Source organism: Podarcis muralis, chromosome 5, assembly GCF_964188315.1.
Source record: "Podarcis muralis chromosome 5, rPodMur119.hap1.1, whole genome shotgun sequence".
NCBI classification, from domain to species: domain Eukaryota; kingdom Metazoa; phylum Chordata; class Lepidosauria; order Squamata; family Lacertidae; genus Podarcis; species Podarcis muralis.
In genome coordinates, this window is record NC_135659.1 from 52,940,739 (window position 1) to 52,965,184 (window position 24,446).

The window sequence follows — 24,446 nt, forward strand, 5'->3', positions numbered from 1 at the left end:
TTCAAAATTATTTCTAGATTCAGTTATCTTTTATTTTTAGTTGTAATCTATAGCAGCACACCAGCAATAGACAACATAATAACCAATACTTTTTTCAAACTTTTATTGTAAGCGACAACACAATTGAATAGATTTTCTTTATTTGAACCATTTTATGTTCCTGAAGCTTTTGGAGATGGCAGCCATTTTGTGTTAGGCAACACCCCCTGGCAGCAGCCATTTTGTGACTGGCATTGTTGGCATCTTTTTCAAATTCCATGTGTGCCCCCAGATCCAAAAAAGGTTGGTGACAGTGATAAATGAGAATATGTTTTTAGTTTTCAGTTCTTGTCCATAATGTCAGAATATACGTGACAGAAGAGATAGCATCCTGAATTGTGTCAGTGTGAAAGCTGGTTAGTTTAATCCTGCTCTTGTGCAACCCAGACCCTGGGACTGTGTCCGAGTGTAGGAATCAATTATGTTGTTCCCTGGATTTATGACAGAGACCGGCAGTTTACTTACATTGTGTTTATTTACTTTTTAAAATGTGTTTATTATTATTTGCATTTTCAAAAACAGGAACAGAGAGCATATTTAACCCCTCTCCCCCTCTCCTCCCCCTGTCCCACTTACAACTTTGTATACTCACATGGTGTTTCATTGAGATTGCCTTCAGAATAAATAGTGAGTGAATATAAATAATCATTTACCAAGTAGTACCAGTGTGGACGTTATCACTGGTTGTTTGTACTGTCCTGCCAAGTAGTGAGTTTTATCAATCACTTGTTCAATATCTTATCAGTTTCAGAAGTATGGTACGGTTATCTTCACCATTTAGCAGGACAATGTATCTTTATTGTTAGATCTGCTTTATGCCTAGTTGCTTGTAGTTAATATGGGGTGGTAGTGGAAGATAGTCAATATTTCATCATATAAGTAGGAAGATGAGTTCAGTCTTCAAAATTTATAACTATAACTTTGCATTGTTTACCTTACAGGGTGAGAATGATCAGCCAAGTCCCCCACTTAGCGTGGCTTTTGGTGCAGCACATGCTGACAATGTGATGCATAAATGATGTTTCAACTTTAACATTCAAAAGGGAACCCATGTGTGGGATCTCTTTTATTTATTTATTTATTTATTTATTTATTTATTCAATCATTTGATTAAATTTGGAAACCGCCCTTCCTTCGAAGATCACAGGGCGGTTCACCACATAAAAATACAAAATATTTGTTTTCGGAACAGTTCAAAGTACTAATTACCTTTAACGTCCTAAGTGGCTTAGGACCAGGTTACTTGGAGAACCATCTTCTCCGATATAAACCTGCCCATATATTAAGTTCTTCTGGAGATGATCTTCTCTGCATCCCACCATCTTAGGTAAATTTCTTAAGAATGTGCTAAGGGTTGTCTTCTTGGAGGCCCATTTAAACCCCTCTAATGGCTTTTCACTAGTATACATTGTTCTTCTGGCAGGACTTTGACCTAATCAGCTGATTATTTTTCACTCTGCTGCATGATTGTTTTTGGTCTTTAGCTCACATTTGGCCAGCCTGCAGGCCGTATGCAGCCCTGGCTGCTTTCTGTGCGGTCTATCAAGCAGTGCAGAGGCAACATTTTTTCGGCACTGGGAGTGCAGTTAAAGCCTCCACTCCCCAGAGTTCCCAATGTAGGCGAAATTGTTCTTTCACGTAGATGTGAATGAATGGTTCCCAGTATACAACAGCATGTGGCCCTCAAAGCCAAAAAGATTGTCTACTCTTTTTTGTTTATTTTAGCTGGATAATGGTTTTACCTTTTCCTTTTATACTCCAATATGTGATCTTATTTTGTTGTAATATTAGTTCTATTGTTGTGCTATCATGTTTTGATTATAAGGAGGTTCTGCAAGATTCTATTTCTATGGTGTTCCTATTAACAATATTGTACAGGAGGATTCAAACATCATTAGGCCCGTAAAGAGATGAGTGCAAAGAAAGGGAATTTGCAATCAAGTTGTGTATTTTCAGCAACTGCAGAGTCAACTATGTTTTTAAACTGAACATTAAAAAGGTAAAGGGACCCCTGACCATTAGGCCCAGTCGTGACCGACTCTGGGGTTGCGGTGCTCATCTCGCTTTATTGGCTGAGGGAGCCGGCGTACAGTTTCCGGGTCATGTGGCCAGCATGACTAAGCCGCTTCTGGCAAACCAGAGCAGCGCACGGAAACGCCATTTACCTTCCCGCCGGAGCGGTACCTATTTATCTACTTGCACTTTGATGTGCTTTCGAACTGTTAGGTTGGCAGAAACAGGGACCCAGCAACAGGAGCTCACCCCGTCGCAGGGATTCGAACCGCAGACCTTCTGATCGGCAAGTCCTAAGCTCTGTTGTTTAACCCACAGCGCCACCTGTGACAAAAACTGAACATTACCTGTCAACATATACTTCATGTGGGAGCTGGAACTTGCATCTGTATATGTTAGACACAGGCTGTTTGATTCTTTTTCCTGTGCCTCTAACTGGCCAAATTATTGAAGTAAGTTTTGTGGAATCTACTGGACATTCCCTGTGTAGATTGACAGTTGATATGTGTGAAAGGGTCTTTTCCATTGCAAATACCCAGCTGGTAGAACTCTGCCCAATGAGATCTGACTGGCCCTTCTCCTTGATATTATTCTTTGAAGATGTTTTTGTTCTTGCAGGTTTTTCACTTTGCCAATAAATGGTTTGTGCCAAGGTATATTTGGGGCGAAGTCAGGAGTGCCTGGTGTGCTCTAGTGATGGGTCACGAAGAGTCGGACACGACTAAACAACAAATATTTGGGGCAGCGCTACTGTTTTTTACTTGGTTGATTCATCAAACTTATTCTTAAAGTATGAATGTTGACCGCCCTGGACATTCTTTAGAGATGGAAAGGTGGGGTAAAAAACTTTAATAGTTAAAATAATGATGAAAATGTTCCTTAAAAAAATAATAATTCCCAGGACTTGTTAGCAAGCTCCATCCAGATCATGGCTGATCAGAGGGGGTCCTAAGGACGTTGAGCTCAACAGGGCTACTCAGATTTAGACCCTTGATGATTTTAAGGCATTTTAAAAAGTTTCATAACTTGTATCACGTTTTGGTATGATGTGCCACAAAACATCTCCTCAGCTAGAAAAGTGTTACTGATTAATAATAAATCAAATCGTGTCGCTTCTTGGGGGGGGGGGTTGCCTTCTTTTGTTTTACTCGTGTGTTTTTATATATATATAAAACTATAAAACTATATATATAAAAGCTTAGGATCCTCAGAAGCTGGAAATAGCTGGGGCCTCTCATTTTAGTGGGAGTAAATGTTGCCAAAGAAAGCTTCTCTACCGGGAGAAGCAACTGGGAGGAGACCACGGCCTGGTGGCCGGGTGGGCCGGGGGTAATCGCTCCTCTTTTGCCGCCCTGCTCTAAGAGTCCTCCGTTTCCTTCCTGACATTAAAAACAACAAAAAAACCCGAGTCACTTTAGTAGCGTGCGTCACACCTAGCGTTGCTCTCGCCCCAAGGAAGCGAATAAACAGGACGGAGCGGCAGAGGTCTTTAAGACCGGACGCCAGGACCTTGAAGCGGGTGCAGGAGGAGCAGCCGTGCCAGCAGCGCTCAGTAGTTCTGCAACAAGTGCACTAAGCACGCTGTGGCCCTCGGGGAGCGCCTGCAGCCAAATCCGAGGGCGAGAGGGAGGCCTCACAGCCCTCTCCCTCCCCCCAACCAACCACCACCGCCCTCCAGCTTGGCGGCCTCTCCACCCGGCGAGCGCGCCTTCCTACGGGGCGAGCAAGACGACTGGCTCCTCCTCAGTGAGGTAGCTTGTAGTCAGCGCCGCTCTGCCAATCACCGGCAGCGGAGCGCTCGGGGCGGCCCCCTTTAACTCTGGGGTGACTCCGAAGCGGGTCTTCAGAGGAGGAAATAGTAGCCGCGCAAGCAGCTCTCAGGGACGCGCCGGTTCTCTCCTCGTCCTCAGGCGGGTGAGTCGTCGGGCCGCTCTCCGACGGAGGCTGAGGGAGGGCGCTGAGGGGGCATCTCCCGAGTCCCGAAGGCGCCGGGGACCGGTGTCCGGCTTCACGCGCTTCTGCCTTCCTCCGTTGCCTGCCAGCCAGCCACGCCCTGTTTGCTCGGGCCCCGGCGCTTCGCCTGCCAGGCGTCGGGACGGTAGGGAGCCGCGCCCGGCAGCCCTTTTCTTTGCGGTTTCGCAGAGCCGACGGGGAAAGTGGCTTCCTTTTGGTTAGCGGCGCCTGACAGAGGCCGCGCAGGGCGTCTCGGCAACTTTTGACAGGAGTAACTCCTGGGCCTCAAGAGAGGCAGGAGCGCCGCTTGCTTAGCTCCCCCGGCCGTGGGCCAAGGAAGCTTCCCTCCCGCCTTTCCCCAGAGACAGCAGCGCCTGCCTTCGGGATAGAACGAGGAGGGGAAATAATTTTTCCCAGGAGCGGCCGCCAAGGCTCAGCGGCGAGAGGGATGTAAGCGCTGCAGGGTAGTTTCGAGGGGCTCCGCGCTCGTTCTTGCGGAAGGCTAAACCTTGGGGTCGGTTGCTGTGGTAGAGGCCAAAAGGAGGCCTTTAGGTCGCCTCGAGGTTTGAGCGAGGCTTCGGATGCCTCTGAAGGGTGAGGTTTTAGCTTACCTAAAAAGCACAGGAACTGTAGTACAGGGTGAAAGTGGCAAGGCAAGTTACCGTAATGTGGGAATCGAGACTTCTGTGTGGGGTTCCTGTAGCTGAGTTTTGCTAATCTCTGTCACTTCTGCTTCTTCTCTCTTAAACATTTGCCTATCCTTTTAGCATTCATGCTTTGCTGTCAAATTTGGTTCCAGAGATGATGGAACTAGTTGCACCTGCAAGAATGAAATTAAGCTGATTCTGTAAGAGAAACCAGTTGCGCCACAAATCAATCCCCTCTTGTGATCCTATTGCACAAATTGTACTATGTAGCTAATTACATAAATTGGGGATGGAAATAAGAATAAGGTGTAGGTAGAGCAGTTTACAGCCCTCATTCACTTAGGAGAGGAAGATAAGTGATGGGTATAACTTGTGAGCGTACCCTTCCCTTCCCCTTACTTCCAATGGAGTAGTTTTCTAGTTACCCTATACAGCCTCCACCTAAACCTTGTTCCAAAGAAGTAAGCGCAACAGGATTAAATAAGCATTTACAGTATTTGTGTTTATACAGCAAAAAATTGCATTCTGAAGATCTTTCAAACCCAGGATATTACTAACTGCTTTTAGTTACTTTTCGTAGATCTGACAAGTCACGCCACAGGCGCACAGTGTGATGTCACTCAGTAGCTTGGTGCCTTGGATGCCATCTTGGGGAGGTGATCATCTGATGAAATTGGTGCTTCAAAGATTAGGTGCCAGCATCAACCTTCTAAGAATCTTGGCAATTGTGATTTTTAACATGTATTCTATGGTATTCAAAATCATGCCTTTTTTTAAAAAAAGAATCAAACTTATTTTTAGGCATAACAGTTCTTCCTGCCTTGTAGCTTAAAAATGTTCCTGCTGTGTCCTGCAACACCTGAGATCTTGTGTCTTACTCTCTTACATCATTCCCTGTAACTATTATTTAAAACACAATGAAAAGCAGTTAGTGGATGCCTTGTAGTAAGTAGAGAAATAGTGGACTGCTTAACCCTGGCTCTGGTAGCTCTTTTCCTGCTCAGTTAGTGCATGCCAAGTAGCATCTGCTCCAAAACAGGCCCTATACTTGCAAAATAGGAATACTGAAGATGTCTTCTTCTTTGGTGACCACTTGTAGCTGAGTAAGATTGTCTTCCATGAACACAGTCTTACAGTGAGTCTGTAAGTGACTGGAGGAAAATTCCGGATCCACACGTCCTTCCACAATGGGGACATAGGTTTCCGGGTGGGAGGCAATCATGGTGAGGGTTTGCCAAATTTGCCTTCCTCTTAGCTCGTTTCTCGGTTTTGCCCTGAGTTTGTGCTTCTTCAAAGTTCGTGACACCTTTGGTAAAGGCTGTTCTTCAACTGGAGAACTCGCAGACCAGTGTTTCCCAGTTATTAGTGCTTATGCTACATTTTTAAAGATTTGCATTGAGGTCTTTAAACCTCTTTTGTTGTCCAACAAAAGACTGAAGATGAGAGAAGACAGCAGTGGTTTTGTGTGTGCGCGCGCACACACACACGCACGCGCTAAAGATCTCCATTCCACTTAAATGCACAGTTAAATAAATGGTTGTCCCCTGTTAAACCCTTCCAGAGTGTCACAGGGTATAGGCCTTAGATCTTCTGGCAAGGAAAGGCCACAAGTTAATAGGTCCATCTAGTTCACTACACTGACTGACAATGGCTTTTCAGGGCTTCAATCCTACTTTGAGATTTCAGGAATTGGACCTGAGACATTTTGCATGCAAAATGTATGCTCTGCTGAGCAAGCCCTTTCCTCTTACATCTGCAGGGGAAGGCTGATGGCTTCTTCAGTGGCTACCAAGCAGCTGGAGGCATTTAAAAGCACCAGACAGGTGCTTTTTGATAATAATTTTTTTTTGAGAAAGATGTGCGAGACAACATGTTGCATCTAGTTTAGAAGAATGCATGCAAGCTCCCTGATCTGCCTACATGTGAAACTCTTGTTAGATTGGAGTTGAATTTCAAAAGCAAGCTTTGCGATTGCGTATCTTAAAATATTTTATCCTAGCATACACTGTAAAAATACAGTATTTACGGTACTTGAATCTAATGCTCAGCTTCGTTGGCCAAATTACCGGTATGTTGCGAAAATTAAGGTGTGTATTAGATTAGATGACTCATTTACATTTGCCAGCAAGTACTTTTTATGATTTCAAGGTTCTGAAAAATGAGGCGCGTATTAGATTCGATGGTGCATTAGATCCGAGTAAATATGGTATAACCCCTGCCTGGTGTTGGAGACCCTGTATACTAATTGGAAGAGAAAGGTGTCATCATTAGGCTACCCTCTTCACCATGTCTTGCTCCCATCCAGGAGAGCTTCTGAGCCCTGCTAGGATGTCTGTTCTCTCCCTGTCTGGTGGAGCTTTGATTTTTTTGGGAAGGGAAGTAGCTCCCTGGCAGAGTAGCTGCTTCCAGATGGTTCCAAGTTCAGTCCAGGTAGGGCTAGAGGTGTCACCCTCCTTGCCTGAAACTGGAGAGCCATTGCTGCCTGTCAGTGTTGACACTCCTGAGCTAGATGGATCAATGTGTCTGACTCAGTAGAGCTCATCCTATATATAAGGCATTAGGCAGCTTTCTGTGTCCCTATTTAAACCAGCCTTTAATTTGAAGCCATAAGAACCAGAATCTTGCATTATTTTTAAGGGAGGGGCCATAGCTCAGTGGGAGAGCATCTGCTTTGTATGCAGAAGGTCCCAGATTCAACCTCTGGCAGCATCTCCAGGTAGGCCCCTATCTGAAACCTTGAGGAGCTGCTGCCAGTCAGTGTAGACAGTACTGAGCTAGATGGACCAGTAGTCTGACTCAGGAGGGAGCATCCTATGTATTTTTTCCTTCTAATCCTCCAAAACCTCCTAGCAGCCCCCCCCTTTAATTATTTCATAAAATGCATACACACTGGCTGGTAAACTTAGTGGCCTGCAGCAATTCTGAGGCATCCACTTGCTTGCCACCCAGGACACCTTTACTCAAGACACTGATTTAGGTGGGCACCCTAGATTGTTTCATGGGCACATTTGAACAATGTGCTGTATGAATGAGACAGGTGGGTGCAGCATCAACACTTACTAATTTTATTGATTTATAGCCCACCTTTTCCTCTGAGAAGGAAATGCATAGTCCTCATTTTAACTCTCACAAAACCCTGCAGGGTTGATTAGGCTAAGAGATGGTGACTCGCCCAATGGTACCCAGTGAAGTGAGTAGAGATTTGAACCACTTGGGTGGAGTTGGCATGCAAAACAGTTGTTCAATACCACTGACCTACAGCCCTTCCCAACACCTCTGGGAGGCTGTTGGTGGGAGAAGAGCTTACTTCAAACCCTACCTGTGAGCCCAAACTCTGTTCCTGCAACACAAGGGGTTGGACCAGAACAGGCATAGGCAAACTCGGCCCTCCAGATGCTTTGGGACTACAACTCCCATCATCCCTGACCACTGGTCCTGTTAGCTAGGGATAATGGGAGTTGTAGTCCCAAAGCATCTGGAGGGCCAAGTTTGCCTATGCCTGAACTAGATGACGCTTGGTGTACCTTCCAACTCTTCAGTTATATGATTCTAGGTTTGTTTCTGGCTGTGTAGGGTTAAAATGCTGACATGGCATTGGCAATTTCCAGGAAACCTATGGGTGAGACCAGAGATAAATGCCACATCAGCTCCAAAGGCTTGGTCAGATCTTGCATATTTAGAATAGAAATTATGTAAAGTTAGAACTACAGTGGATCCTCCGGATACAAACTTAATTCGTTCTGGAGGTCCGTTTGCACCCCAAAAACACGCGCAGCGCAATTGTGTGTGAGGCACGTGGAGTGCTTCGCGAATACATGCGAGGCGAAACCCGGAAGTATACACTTCTGGGTTTGCTGCGTTCACAACCCGAAAGTTACATTACCCAAAGGTAACGTAACCTGAGGGTCCACTGTACTATGTAGATAGTAATTATTTATGTAAAGCATTCTTATATTGCATTTTAGTAATAAAAAAAAGACTCCCTGGATAGTAGTTTAGAAGTGACAAAACAGTCTCTGCCCTCAGACTTACAATCTAAAAGAAACTAGGTAAAGGTAAAGGTAAAAATTTAAAAATTGGGCAGTGTTTCTTAGTTACAGAATTCTTGTAATGACCTGCCAGAATTTAAAGACTTAAAGGAGCACCTCTTCCTAATTTGTCAAGAAAAATGAAAATGTGATTATATCAGTAACTGCACCAGGCCAATTAGAGACAATATGTCTAAATCCAAAGTGCAGTAATATAAACCCTACCATTGACTTTATTATGACTTGCTGTATACTTATAAATGTCACACTGAATATGATATCTCTTTTGGGTTACTAGACTTTCTGCCACTCACCCTGATTCACAATAGAACACAGCTAGCTACATAGCTAGGCAGGTTTGGTGTTGCATGTATGGTATAGGTTTTATCTCTACATGTCTGTAGCAGCTTCCTTCCAGACGTGGCGATTCTTTCCTTATTGGCTTTCTGCCTTGCCTGTCTTCAGTGTTCTAGGTGAGTGCATGGAATGTACTTGTGGGAAATGCTGCTGTTACTGGCACTCTGCCATGCTGGACCAACACCTTACAGTAGTACCTTGGGTTACAAACATCTCGGGTTACAAACACTTTGGGTTACAGACTCTGTTAACCTGGAAGTAGTACATCGGGTTAAGAACTTTACCTTAGGATCAGAACAGAAATTGGGCAGTGGCAGCGGGAGGCCCCATGAGCTAAAGTGGTACCTCAGGTTAAGAACGGTTTCAGGTTAAGAACGGAGCTCCGGAACGAATTAAGTTCATAATTAGAGGTACCACTGTACTTGGGTCAGAGAAGCGTAACTCCAATTCTGTGGAAAGAGCTGCACTGGATTTAGAGTAGTGCATGTAGTTCCCCTGCACAAGGCACCAAGCCAAGGGGGGCACAATATAATATTAATAGCAATACATTTATTTATATGGGTATTTAACTGAGAAGATTCATTAAAAAAGCAACTGTACCAGAAGGAATTATTGTGAAAATATGAAATATGGGGCCGGGGGACCAAATTTTGTCCTTGCTCAGGGCGCCATATTAACAAATTTTGCTGCTGGGAAGAGAAGTTAAATCAAAATCAAGCTTGCATTTAAAATAATTATTATTCACAAATCTTTCCCTGGTTCATCTAATGTTTAGTACCACTAATCACAACCACATAGGTATCAATCTAACTTGGCCGCCACCATTTGCTGTCCCCACCCTACCTGCAGTCTCTGGTGAAACTGATTAAATTGAGGCTGGGTGGGTAAAATTACGTATATAAAATTAAAGTAGCAGTATACAGGTGAAACTCGGAAAATTAGAATATTGTGGAAAAGTTCATTTATTTCAGTAATTCAACTTAAAAGGTGAAACTAATATATGAGATAGACTCATGACATGCAAAGCGAGATATGTCAAGCCTTTGTTATACTTGATGTTTATGGCATACATCAATTACTGCCTCAATGCGGCGTGGCATGGATGCTATCAGCCTGTGGCACTGCTGAGGTGTTATGGAATACCATTAAGCTTCAATAGCAGCCTTCAGCTCTTCTGCATTGCTCGGTCTCATGTCTCTCATCTTTAATCAGTAATCCCATGGGATTGCAATCAACATGGGTGTTGGTCAGTAATCCCATGGGATTGTAATCAACATGGGTGTTGGTCCACTGTGCTTCATTAAGTCCAGGGTTAACGTAGCCATCTACCAGGAGATTTTGGAGCACTTCATGCTTCCTTCTGCAGATGGGCTTTATGGGGATGCTGATTTCATTTTCTAGCAGGACTTTGTCACCCGCCCACACTGCCAAAAGCACCAAAACCTGGTTCAATGCCAATGGGATTACTGTGCTTGATTGGCCAGGAAACTCGCCTGACCTGAACCCCATAGAGAATCTATGGGGCATTGCCAAGAGAAAGATGAGAGACATGAAACCGAGCAATGCAGAAGAGCTGAAGGCTGCTATTGAAGCTTCCTGGTCTTCCATAACACCTCAGCAGTGCCACAAGCTGATAGCATCCATGCCACTCCGCATTGAGGCAGTAATTGATGCAAAAGGGGCCCAAACCAAGTACTGAGTACATGTGCATGCTTCTACTTCTCAGAGGTCCAATATTGCTCTATTTGCAGTCCTTGTTTTGCTGATTTCATTTAATATTCTAATTTTCTGAGATTGTTAATTTGGGGTTTTCATCAGATGTACGCCATAAACATCACAAGTATAAAAAATAAAGGCTTGACATATCTCGCTTTGCATGTCATAAGTCTATCTCATATATTAGTTTCACCTTTTAAGTTGAATTACTGAAATAAATGCACTTTTCCACAATATTCTAATTTTCCGAGTTTCACCTGTATATAGTGGTGGTGCAGTTAGATCAGGGATGATGGGAGTTGTAGTCCCAAAACATCTGGAGGGCCAAGTTTGCCCACGCCTGACTTTGATTTTGAAATACCTCCCCCCTCCCACCGTGGCAATGGACTTGGAGAGAAAGTAGTGGGCAGCTGAAGCTTTCCCACCCTGTGGCACCTGACATCACCATCTGGAGGTGCATGCCTGGGGAATCATTGGATCTGGACTTCGCACACTATTTCACACACTAATACCCCCCCCCTTTAGAATTCTATCAGTTACATTTTATCTGCACAATCGGAATGAGTTTCTGGAACCAAATGCTTTTTCTGTTCAGCCTGAGCAGAAGCAGTCACCATTAAGAAAAAGAACTTGGAATAGGACAATATATGTGGACTGTCCCTGGATCAAGCAAGTTTTCTTTAAGAACCAATCACAGTCAGTCCATTTTTTGAAAAATAAGACTTTAGAGCCTTCTTGCCCCAAAATGGCAACTAGACATTCCATTTTGGCAGTTGCAAGCTTGGTTTAAGGAGCCATTTGGCACCTAGCTTATATATCTTTAGTTTTTAACACTGGCTGAAACAAATAGTAAATGGTTCATATAACATGAATATGATTTACAGATTCTAGCATCTTTTTAGAGACTAATTTATGCATGTAAAGTATACTATAAAGTCATGAAATGAGCTACATATGCAATAGAAAGGTATGAATGAATAAGAAGGAAAGGAGCCAGAGTTGCTCCTGTAGTGCCATTTGGTCTAGGGCCAGTCTTGCTACTGCCCATGTCTGCATTGCTATCTAGAAGAAACATAACATGACTGGGGACACTAGGAAGCAGGACTCGAAAATATATTTTCTCTGTGCTAGTGTAAAATTTATTGATGGCTGGGATTTCTCTCTCTCCAGTCTGCTATTAGGCTTGCCATATTTTGAAGATCAAAAAAGGGGACACATTACTGACTTCTACTTTTAACTATCAATCGCTATGATGGCTCTCATTTTACATACCCATAAAAGAGTATGTGTCCTGGAAAAAGAGGACATATGGCAATCTTAATATGTGGCTTTGGGGCCTGGTTACCATGATCATGCATTCTCATCAAGCAGACTCATGGATGATTCATGTTACAAGATCATCCCATCAGAGGCTATCCCTGAGTCATGGGCCTACTTTATTTCACCTGGAGGTCTATAATGAGTTTGACTTTGGATGTGTGTTAACTTTCATCTGCCTACAGTATTCTAGCTAGTCTGTTTCCTGCTGCAGCACTGGAGGGCCTCAGATTCCCCATCCCTTCCATAATGGATATTTGTGTATGGAGGGAAAGAGGCATGTTTTGTGGCATTTGCCTGTTCTCGCTCCTTATCTGAAACATTATTAAGTAGAGATTTACGTACTAGGTATTATTTTTTATTAAGAAGTATTAAGTATTATTTACGTACAGCTTGGCTCTCAAGGCTATAAGAGTTTGAACTGCTCAGCAGCAGTTAGTTTCTCTGAATAATTTTGCCTTAGGGCAGGCAAGATCTCTGTCTAAACCAAGCCTGGATTATCACCCGGGAAACGCATGTGACTTTAATTATTGACATTGTCCATGAGTACTAGCTGGGAGGAGGAGAGAGAGTATAGTTACAAGTGGCTGCCATATCAAGGTGGAGAACTAGTGGAGGTACCGTACCTATCTAGGACACTTGAGGTGAAAGCAACCTTGATTGGCTTCTGCTGGTAGAGCCAATGCTACTTATTCCTGTTTGTGCTTGGGAATTCCCCCTGATAATTGATGAGAACAATGACTTTCCTTTAGGTGTGACCTTGCAACTTTTCACTGAGTTGGAGAATACAAAATAATAGTATCCTATTCCTAAAAGGCTGTGAATACTAGCCAAAATTATAATGACCAGGCTGGAGAGGGAAAGTCATGCCTGAAAATGGTGAAGGAGAAATGCATGGCGTGACCCAGGAGTGCTGAATGGTGGCCTCCATTGGAAGTAATTTTGATTTATTTAGTAAATATATCAATTTTAATTTTAGTTCAAGATTCCCATAGGATATGTTACATTTTGAGGTTAGGATGACCTCCTGAGCCTTGGGATGTAAATCTGTTGGGGGGTTTTCAGAGTAATAAGAAGATTGGGAGAGTTGTATGAGAAATTGGGGTCTGGAAAGTCTTCAGTAAATGCATTTCTGTCTCCTTCGTAAATAAATTTTTGTAGGCTTGGTTCCTGAGTGTGTCTATCTGGGAACCACTAATATGAGCCAGATAGCTGCTTAAGGAGGTGTATATTTCCAATGTCATAAGGTTTGTCTGCCTCCTTTGGTGTACATAGTGGGGAGCCATGTCTTGCTAATAAGTAGACCCTTGGGTTATGTTACTCTTGAGCGACATAAACTTCGGGTTGCGAAAGCGGCAAATCTGGAAGTATTTTTCTGGGTTTCGCCGCTCACGCATGTGCAGAAGTGCTCTGTCGCGCTGCGCGTGTGCGCAGAAGCGGCGCCTCTGGATATGGATTTTTTGGGGTGCACACGGACCCCCGGAACAAATTAAATTCATATCCAGAGGGTCCACTGTAGTGGCATGTTAAATCTCAAAGGGGCATGGGGCTTGAATAGACAACTGAGCCACACATACTCCTGCCTTGCAACCTTCAGGCCTCCCAAATGGCCACTGCAGTTATCTTTTGACCTTAAAGTATTTTTGTAGTTTACTATGGCTGTCTGGACCTGTTGTGGCCCCTTTCTATAGTCTGTAAGGATTTTTAACACAGCCTGCAACACGTTAGAGAACTAAGGGAAGTCTCTTAAGGGCTTATTCTAAGAAATGCCTTGCTATTAAACAGAGGTATCAGCCTTTGGGATATATGATTGGGCTTGTTCAATGGCAGACGTGTGTTTAGTGACCAGATTGATCATTAGGATTTATAGGAGTAATATGTGGGCTTTTGACAACTCTCTGTGTCAGTGTTGCTTTTCCAGGGCTGCCTTTTCCCTATTGCTCTGAATATTTGTGCAGCCCCTTGGCAGGCCAATCATAGGAGCATTCCAGTTCCCTCCCCCATCTCTGCATCAATATGCTATTGAGAGATTCCTCCCTGCTCCCATGTGGGTGGCAGTACCAGGCACAACACTTGTATACAAGACACTAATGTGGGTGCAGGGCTTTGTGTTGTTGGCTATGGAACGTCTGTGGGTTGGAGATGCAACAAAGCTATGGGCCTGACAGGATGTATCAGAGAGTTGCCAGGCCCCTGTTTGCAGAGGTGGGTGGAGCTGGAATCCACATATGAAAATTTGCAGTAGTACAAGTAGAGACACAAATGAACTTAATCCCAATGTGTGTGTCTAGTTAATCTCTGTGGATTCCCACTGGGAAGCACATGGTGGATATAATTCCTGTTGAATTACAGCCATGATCCCTTGCATTTGTAGTCACAGCTCAGAGGGATGATTCCCATCCTCCTTGATGGTGGCCTGACCCTTGCTCTTTGATCATCTCACTTGCTTTGTTTTTTTGGTTTTTTGAGAACCTCGTTTTTTACTGAGTAGGAGGATTATCTCAACTGAAGCACTTCTCTCCCCCAGGCCCTGGTTGGGATTCTGTTTTAAGACCCCTCACAGCAACCTGCCAGAATGCAGTTGGGGCGGATTCCTACCTTGGCTGTCCTTCCAGTCTGACCTGATAACTTGGTTATGTAGTGGACTGAGGTGGATGGTACTTGGACAATACAATATGGCCATATTTTGAATGGTAACGGGCTTCTGAGATTTTTGCAGTCTCCCCTGCATTTCCCCATTTACTCAAGGGATAAGGAAGACTGTGCTGTATTTTCTGTCTGACTATACAAAACAGCTGCTCTTAAGGCTACAGTGGGGCTGGGCTGCTGCTGTGTGAGCGGGTGCCGAGCTGAATTCACTCCTTCTCCCAAACAGGCTGAGCAGGTTGGGCCAATATAGGATAGAGGAAGAACAGCAATTCCTGCATCTTTGTGCGTTGCTGATTTGGCAAGCCAGTAGCCTTGGTGCTATGCTTAGGACCTCCCAGACTTGGGACTTAACCTTCAATCATACGATCATCAAGGCATAGGAGAACCTAGCTATTTTAACATATTAATGAGCAGTGCCCATTTCATCAAGGAGAGAAAGTTAAAAGGTACTTCAGGGTCTCTTCATTCACTGCTGAGATATAAGCAGTGTTTGGTTCCTCCTCTTGAAAGCTTTCCATTCTGACTGGTAATTAAAAAAACTAAGAAGTGGTGCTTGAATTTTTCGTCTCTTCTCTTCTAGTCTCTTTTCCTTTATTTATTTATTAAATTTCTATACCATCCTTCTTCAGAGAATCACAGGGCAGTTTACAATATAAAAACAGAAAAATACATAACATAGTAACAAACAAAAACAATAACCCTGCCCCCATAGTTTAAAAGGCCTTATACAGTGGATGCTCGGGTTGCAAAAGTGATCCGAGTGGGATGCACGTTCGCAACCCGCAGCGTCCGCAACCCACAGTGGCACGTCTGCTCATGCACAGGTTGCAATTTGTAACCCGAAAAAGCGCAACCTGAAGCATCTGTAACCTGAGGTATGACTGTATAATTTAATTAGTCAAAGAACTGGGAGAAGAGGAATGCTTTCCCTTGGGAGAATATTCCACGGATGGGAGAGTCACTGCAGAAAAGGTCTATGTTGCCTCCCTTCGGACCTCTCATGGAGTAGGCACACAAAGGAGGGCCCTGAATTATGATCTCAGGGTCTGGGTGAGTTCATATGGAGAGAGGCAGTCGTAGAGGCATTGATATCCTGAACCGTTTAAGACTTTATACTGTAGGTCAAAACCAGCACTTTCAAACTCACTGGAAACTGGGCCTGGAAACTCACTGGCAGCCTGTGCAGTCATGCCAGGATTGGCGTAATATGCTCAAATCGTCCTGCCCTGGGTAAGCCTTTAGTGTCACAACTTCTTTTGGATTGTATGCCTGGGGGCAGAGTCTGCCTTATCACAGTCATATGTAAGCCTCTGTGGAGAGAGGAATGCTTTAAATGATTATAGTTTGGAATGCCCATATACTGTGCCTGGGTAGTTGTTGTGACCTCCTGTCTCTGGGAAATACAATACAGTGGTACCTTGGGTTACAGACGCTTCAGGTTACAGACTCCGCTAACCCAGAAATAGTACCTCAGGTTAAGAATTTTGCTTCAGGATGAGAACAGAAATCGTGCAGGGGTGGCGCAGCAGCAGCGGGAGGCCCCATTAGCTAAAGTGGTACCTCAGGTTAAGAACAGTTTCAGGTTAAGAACGGACCTCCAGAACGAATTAAGTTCTTAAGCCGAGGTACCACTGTACTGAGAGGTGTGCTTCAGGTGCTGAGAGGAATGCTTAGATTGCCTAGGCAAGAGTCATATTCTACAATAGCCAGGACCTTTTTGCTCTGTGAACTTCCTGGTTCTCATAAAGGTGGTTGTGCTGAATTGTAACCATGTAGATGATGTGTAAGGGTAATATATTCAGAAATGCCCCTTAAGCACCTCTGCAACTCCTTGTCCATCCTCTATGGCTACGTTTTCCAGCTATTAGAGTATCTTCTCAACTATCATGTTGGAGATTGGAAAGAACAACTACCAATATCAGGCATGGTTTGCTTACCACAATTCTTCTACCTGTGCTGCAATTAAGGGCTTTTCTTTCATCTTCCTGGTTGATTTCCCAATTTAAGGGGAGCGAAGAGTAGAATCTTTGGCTTGTTGGAATGTGTTTCTCTTACCTCTGGGCTTTTCCTGCTCACTAGCTCTCAGCTTCTGCAAGGAACAATCGGTCAGCTACCTCAGAATATTGTTATCCCTAATTCCCTTGCTATGCCTGTTGTATGATGGGTTTTTGTGCACTTTAGTACTATTTCCCTCTTCCTGCACTAGCAGCCAGTGTCTGGGGCTTACTCTTGGTAAACCTAGTAAGATTATGGGGATTAGCTAGGTTTTACCAGGCATGTGTTAGGCCTTCGTAGCACCTTTCAAACTTGGGTCAGTTGGCAAAGTGGGAGAGAGACATATTTTTCAGGAACTGATTAGAGTTTTTCTTAATTTATTGACCCCGCTTATGAGGCTTGTCAGTATCCTTTGGACTTCCTGAAGCACTTGCTTCTTGCCCCCTGAGTCTTTGGTTGGACTATTTGTATAGGATTGAAGAAGCAAAAGATACCAAACCCTAGCTGCTTGAACATCTGTGGGTGTAACTTGGAAACTATAGGAAAATATGGCTAGAGATGATTAATCAAATCTAGCGTCATTCAATCATTTTATATTTGACTAAACAAACAAATAAATTATTATGATCCCCTTGTAAACATGAGTGTTCCTGGTTGGCTACTGCCCTTCCTGGGTTAACTTTTCCATTTTATTCTGCTTATAAGCTTGACTTCTTCATACACTGATTCTGTTAGGCAGGGTGGGGAGTCCATGGTGGAAAAACTATTGCCTTTAATTCCCTGACAGCTTACTACGAACACTGTGGAAAGTGGGGTGGGAGGAGCTCTTGATTTCTTTTCTCTCCCTATTGACTTCAGTGGGAGAAGCTGAGGTAACTTTGGCTTTACATCAGGGAAATGAGAAGGCCTGGGATTCGGTGTCTGAAGTCTCTCCCCAACTCCCCCCCGCCCCCTAATTTCTGACCTTCCTACTGCTGGAATGGCAGTGGAGCTGTGCCACACTACACTGGTGAGGAACCTCCCCCTCTGTCTGCAGACCTCCTTTGCAATAGAGAAGGAAGTCTTTACAATTATTGTTAATTTAATCAGTCTTAACTATTCATATATCTTTCTAACAATAGATTGTTCACTTGGTTTATGGGTATTTTTCCAAGCTTTGACAGTAATAATCCTGCAGGGATTATGATATGTAGAATCTGGATTTTGTATGGTTATAGGGGTCTAATAAGCAGATCAGAGGGTCTAATGGAATTTCAAGAGGCAAACTTTCAACCTTTCTTTTCCTCTTTGGTGGGGGTACCTCAAAGCGAAGAGTGAGCCTGAAGTTCTAATGAAAACCTTTAAAAATCTCTAGGTGCTATTGCTGTTTGATAATCCTACATTTGTTTCTTTTATTCTTTATGCACTTTTATTTTAAATTGTTCTTTGAACTCTCCAATTTGCAGTCCCTTGTATGATGCAGGCAACTGACCTTATGCCATGGACAGTTGTTCTTGGCAATCACCTTCCTTTTTTCCATACAATCAGTTGTACTACTTTCAACTTTTTAGAGCTTCTGTAGTTGGGTCATTAAACTTTCCTTGCTGTCTTTGAACCTACTCCAGACTTTAGGGGCAACAAGCTTTGTGTGTGCACATGTGTTAGTGGACCTGAATTGAAATAACAGATGTGATCTTCTGCAACCTGATACATAGGTTTTGCTGAGGCTGCGCTGTTGGCCATGCAAATATCCTGTAGCCATCTTGGGGTGCAGGAATCAAGCATCTTTTACATGGGGCCAGAAGCAAGAGGATGTTCTGTGAATCGGCACAACAAGCCAATTCCTTAAATTCTTTTAAAAGCTGGGCAAGTAGGGCTTTTATGATAGAACTGGCCTTCACCATTTGAGTCTAGTTGGCATGTGTGTTGCTTTCCTAATCTACGACTTCAGAGGAGGTTTGTTCTGTACCTGCTGGTGAAAGAACATTTTGAAAAAGGCGTTTCCTTTTTCTTGGGTAATTCAGGACTGCCTGTCATTTTGCACCGAGTGGGGGGAGGTGCATTGTGCTGCAATTCATGCAGAGCAGTATTGGGGATGTGCTTGTGACTTGTACAGCATGTGCTTGGAGTGATTCTAAACTACAATTGTAAGATGGGGAAGAGTGGCTGTTATAGAGAGATGCTTGTGCCTGATTAAACAGTTTATTCCTATATCTGTATAGGCATGCATTTTGCTGCAAATGCTTTTTGTGCAGAGTTCAGATGGGCAAGAGGCACAGAATTCCCAAAATCATACTGCCTAATAGCAAGAAGTCTTTAGGATCATGTGATCTCTCATTTTTCAGCTCTGTAGCTGGTCATATGAGGAGGGCAAAGTTGGCAGTTGGAAGATTCTGAGAGGAAGTGATTGGATTGCCTACTTCATTAAAATAGTTGACAGTTCTGTGCAGGATTGGGAGCAGTGCTGTAGAAGCATTGTATGACTGGACCTGCAGATAATTCAAGTACTATTGATGTGACTCACTCTTTCTTTCTTGTGCAGAACAGCTGAACTACTGTTGCCATGGACTCACTGGTGAACATGTATCAAGACTTCATAAAGAAAGCAGGTGAGTTTGGCTTACTCAGCCAAAGTGACCCACTGGGGCCTCAAGAAGAGAAGTAGTCAACTTTCTGGCTGCCTTACAGATGCTACCTCCCCTGCCCCAGGGGTAACAAAAGCTTGAGGGTCCCGGTGTGACTCAAACACTTAACTTATCCTGCCCTAGATGCATAGGGCTGCTGATAAAAGAACAGAGGGAGTGTTGTTGGGCACAGTGCATACCTCTGAACAGTTCACTTTTCCCTTCAGACCCACGGATTTCTTCGTATCCACTTATGGGCTCACCTTTGCCTATGACGGGCATCTTGCTGGGTTATATCTACTTTGTACTGTCATTGGGGCCACGCATCATGGCCAACCGGAAACCTCTGAACCTCAGGAAGTTCATGATTGTCTATAACTCCTCCATGGTAGCTCTGTCGCTCTACATAGTCTATGAGGTAAGCATCTCCTAGATAGATTAGTTCTAGCAGCCATTGGTGGGATGTGGCTGTTACTGTTTGTGGTGCATCCCCAGTGTCTGTTTCAAACTCCCTCCTACCCTGGCATATGTAAAGCTTTATGGGGTTAAGAGGTTTTGGGGTGGGATGCACCTAACGGATCCTGACAACGGAAACCATTTGTGCAATGGGCCTTTGGTCTGGTTACATTAAGGTGTTAATGTTCATGCAGGGTGTGGTTTTTTTATGAGGCTGCTAATTTCCATGAATAAACTCTTTCACTCTTCCTATCAGGAATTGTTCACATGATGACCTAGAAGTGTAGCAAGGCTATGCTTAACAGACAATGTAGAAGTTTCTACTAGCTGTATTTTACTTAAATATACCAGCTGGCCATAATCATGCAACAGTTGTCTAGTGTCTCCATTGTAGCTTTTTATACAGAATGGTACATACATGTGACTTGGGAATTGCACAACCCCTTCCCAGTAAATATGTTTTCTCTGTCAGTGTTTATGTGATGGAGTACATCATGCTTACTGGTATTCCATTTTCTTAAAGCTGGCAGGGGTAGCATTACCTGCTCAGGTCAATAGTCAGGAGAATTATCTTAAGAAGTGCCTCTTCTTTAAAAGTGTTAAGTTACAAATTAAGTCTATTGGACTTGCATTGTAGCAGCTGGATGTACAAGGGCATTGCTGGACAAAACTACATACATAAGCTGAATTTTAAAACTATAAATATGGGGAGATTAAGTGTGTGTATATATTAAGTCAGTATGCAGAATTACATCAGAGTTAGTTATTTACAACACCACCTAACCAGGTGGGGATTATTGAAGAAGTAGAGCTAGCACCCCATCCACCTAATTGTTGAGCATGGTGGCTGCAACAGAAGTTGGGGTAGGATATTGTGGCAGCATGGAGTTGGTGCAGCAATCAGACCCAGATTGGGCCCAGTGCTGTTAGCACATGATAGGAGCAGGGCTGTCTCAGCCCCATCCCTGCAAAGCCTTGTTTGGGGGCTTTCTGTAGACTGCTGCCAGCAGCCCTTCTGCCTGCCCATTCAATGGGCAGAAAGAGGAACGCCATGTCAGCAGTGACACTGGTGTTACTCTGCAGGTGGTGGCTTATGGAGGCTGGCAGCCCTGGATGAAGGGACACCTCTCCAGTATGTATGTGTGTGCGTGCGCACACACACACACACACAACACAGCGCAAAAGGGATTTGGATTGCTGTGACAGCTGAAAATTCCACAGGGTTTTGTTTCAATGGCTGCTCATAGAAGTGCCTAGAAGAGAGATTTGCATGGCAGAGAAGCTGTATGACATGTACCTTGTACAACTTTCCATTTCAGCACTAGCTTGGTAGCCATTGGTGACCTAGGAATTCTGTGCAGATGAATGAATGGACTGCTGGTTTGCTTGATTTGTGGTGGCTGCTAAGGAAGGAAAGCTTGTCCCTCAGCTTTGTCTGTCCTCCTCCAGCCTGTGCGATAGCAAGCTACTTTATTTTATTTATTTTAATTTAATTTTCCTGCTAATAGGATAATTGCCTGCATTTTAATGTTGACCATAGAGAAGAAGCTTCTCTTTCTCTTCAGTGAGCATGGAAACGTAGCTGATTAGCCTCTTATAAAACTAGTAACACAAATTTTAGGCTTGTAATTTTTGTGGGTATGTTTACAAAGCTGAGCTGGTGAATGTAGTATCATTGAGAAATATCTGAATGGTGGCTCCTTGTTGCAGTTCCTTATGTCAGGCTGGTTGACTGGTTACACTTGGAGGTGTGACCCTGTGGACCAATCCCAGAATCCCATGGCCCTTCGGGTAAGTTCTTTCATTCTTTCAACCCCATATCTCGTCTCACATTCCTCCATGTGTGAGAGTGTTGTTGTTGTTGTTGTTTTTAATGTAGGCACAAGCTTGGCAAATGTTGCAATTCTGTGGTGGGATTGCTCCAAGAGGAGAAACGGGGGTTCAGAAGGAAGAAAAAATGAGGGTAGAAAAGTAGGGTGGAGCTTTATGTTTTGATGACTAGGATTTCTGACATTGCTCTTTCTTGGTAGATGGTCCATGTAGCCTGGGTCTTCATCTTCTCCAAGTACATTGAACTGCTTGACACAGTAAGTGCTTGTTTTTTGAGGCCTACAGTATCTTGTTTGGAGCAGAAATGGGTATGGCTACACATTTGTATTGGCCTTAACAACACTTACTGGATGTGGTCAGACATTCCTACTTATTCTGACATGGATCATTTGTGCAAATTAATGGTGACTAACCTTTATATTCTACTAACACAAGTAGGTATTTCATTGGGGTAGGGTGGTTTTTGTTCATTTTCTCTTGCAGTATGTACAGTTGATATTTATTAGCTCACTGAAGATGATTGGATTGTTACTATTTGGAGTCTGCAATGGTGCTTCCTCTCTTTTATACATTCTGGAGTAATGGCCTACTGGCCAAAATGAAAAGCCCATCTCTCTCTAATCTCTTGCTTCCAGGTGATCTTCATACTAAGAAAGAAGAATGAACAGGTGACCTTCCTGCATGTGTTCCACCATTCAGTGCTTCCCTGGAGCTGGTGGTGGGGTGCCAAATTTGGCCCAGGTGAGATTTAGGGAAGGCATGTATTCATTCTCTCTCTCTCTCTCTCTCTCTCTCTCTCTCTCCCCCCCCTCTCTCTCTCTGTGTGTGTGTGTGTAAATTTGATTAACATTTAATTGATTTTTAATGGGCCTATCTATGCTTTTAGCTGTTTCTATTTTATCTGTAAGCCACCTTGAGTCTCTGCATGGTGAAAGATGATGGTGATGAATTGTTAACTTTTAAAATAAAGTACAGAGCTTTTAGAATGGTAAAAGTTAATATTGTATAATTTTTATATCAAGGATTCTCAACTTTTGGGGCCTGGGGGCTCATTTGGAAATCTAAATTTGTTGTGGGCACTTCAAAATAGCATTTCACAGAATACTAACTGGAAATGCTTAGGAACCCTCCCCCAACCCCAACCCCCCAAAGACAACAATAACAAACATTTCTGACTTCTTTTACTCTGACTATTACCACCATATTTGTGGTCCCTGATGTTCCAGAAGAATTCCTTTCTGGTCTTGCTTATATTTATGTAGGACTTGGTCATATCTCAGCTCTTCCTTTACCATTTGAATTTAATCTTTTTCTTATTTGTTGGCCTGCAGGAGGAATGGGCTCATTTCATGCTTTAGTGAACTCGATAGTACATGTGGTGATGTACTTTTACTATGCGCTGTCAGCTGCAGGGCCTGCCTATCAAAAGTACCTGTGGTGGAAGAAGCACATCACTGCCATTCAACTGGTGAGTAGGAAAGGGAAAGGACCAGGCCACTCATGCCAACAACTCCCAGCTTTGGATGGTACAACCAGCCTGGGACATTGGTCTGACTTATTTCCTTTCTCTTGGCAAGAGCTACAGGAACTTATTTAGCAATTGTTTCCTGTGCTAGACTTTCTGTGTTCTCCCTCTCCCAGCTTGAACTACCTGTCCCTAGGTCTGTCTATTTCCTCCCGTGGGTAGGGGAAGGGGATATAGCTGCCTTCTTTACTCCATAACTTTCTCTTGCCTCCACTCACAGTTGCAGTTTGTGCTCGTCTCCATCCACATCTCCCAGTACTACTTCATGCCCAGCTGTGGCTACCAGTACCCAATCTTCATCCACCTCATCTGGATTTACGGCGTTATCTTCTTCCTCCTCTTCTCCAACTTCTGGTACCATTCGTACACCAGAGGCAAGCGTCTGCCCAAGGTCATGACACAACCTCAGCAGAATGGCTTTCATGAGAATGGTGCCATTTCTAACGGCAAAGCCAAAGCCAACTAGGAGGTGGGTGGGATCAAGGTGTCTCGGACCAACCGAACCCATGTCTGGGCCCATTAGCAAGACCAAGTGCCTAAAGACTGTTGTCTTGCAGTTCCAAGCCACCTTCCCAACTGCTCTGTATCCCTCACACCTGGCCTTCAGCTGTCCCAGGGGAGAGAGGCTGCTTGGGCTGTTGGTGCTGGTTTTAGCCTAAGGTCTTCAAAGTGCCTGTGTCTGCCCTGGGCTGGGCTCCCTCCAGAGCTGGACCAAAGCAGAACTCTGCCAGATGGGACACACCTTTCCATTTAGTTCTATGTACACCATGTGATCCAGGTGGGAATTTTGTTCCTCTGCTTTCCCTAAGTTTGTGTTGCCCCCTGTTCATTCTCTTTACCCCATTGGAGCCCTGCCATTCATACTTGAATGTGAGTGGTCCCTTGTTGCTGTGGGTCTGACTCCCCCAGAGAGATCTATTCCTGCTCTGTATGCAGGTGGGGTGCTATAGGCCAAGGGCTTCATTCTTGCTGCCTTGGCTGGCCTCAGTGTTCATCCCTCCACATAACTCCCCAGTTTTTGGTTGCTCTGATCCCACAACCTTAGCAATAACTCTGGGCTCTTGCTCCCCATGGGTTGATGACCACAGATACTTTTGCTGCACTGAAGCCCAGGGAGAAGGACCTTTTTCCAGCTTGCATGCTGTTGCTCTGTGTGCCTTTTTATTATTATTATTATTACCTGATCTGCTCCAAGGGGCAGACACTCCCTGTATTCTAAGCCTTGGGGAGGACTCAGGAGAGGTGCCTCCCTTCTACCTGAGTTTCTCACTTGTATTCACAGAAATAAATGGACAGAAAGAGAGTAGTGATTCATGTT

The 24,446-nt window shown here is 43.9% G+C and overlaps 1 protein-coding gene across 3 annotated transcripts; it reads left to right on the forward strand.

Annotated features, from left to right (window-relative positions):
* The first annotated feature begins 204 nt into the window (after positions 1-204).
* ELOVL1 (ELOVL fatty acid elongase 1) lies at positions 205-24,431 on the forward strand. 3 transcript variants are annotated; one of them, XM_028733786.2, is made up of 8 exons: positions 205-282; positions 19,236-19,302; positions 19,545-19,735; positions 21,484-21,564; positions 21,804-21,860; positions 22,239-22,344; positions 22,935-23,071; positions 23,349-24,431. In XM_028733786.2, the coding sequence occupies exons 2-8, from the start codon at positions 19,257-19,259 to the stop codon at positions 23,592-23,594; spliced, it is 864 nt and encodes a 287-aa protein (XP_028589619.1). In that variant the 5' UTR covers positions 205-282; positions 19,236-19,256; the 3' UTR covers positions 23,595-24,431. The 3 variants fall into 3 exon arrangements, with proteins under 3 accessions (XP_028589619.1, XP_028589618.1, XP_028589621.1); XM_028733785.2 differs by lacking the exon at positions 205-282 and adding an exon at positions 3,817-3,966; XM_028733788.2 differs by lacking the exon at positions 205-282 and adding an exon at positions 3,818-3,966 and having other exon boundaries at positions 19,241-19,302.
* The last annotated feature ends 15 nt before the right edge of the window (positions 24,432-24,446 follow it).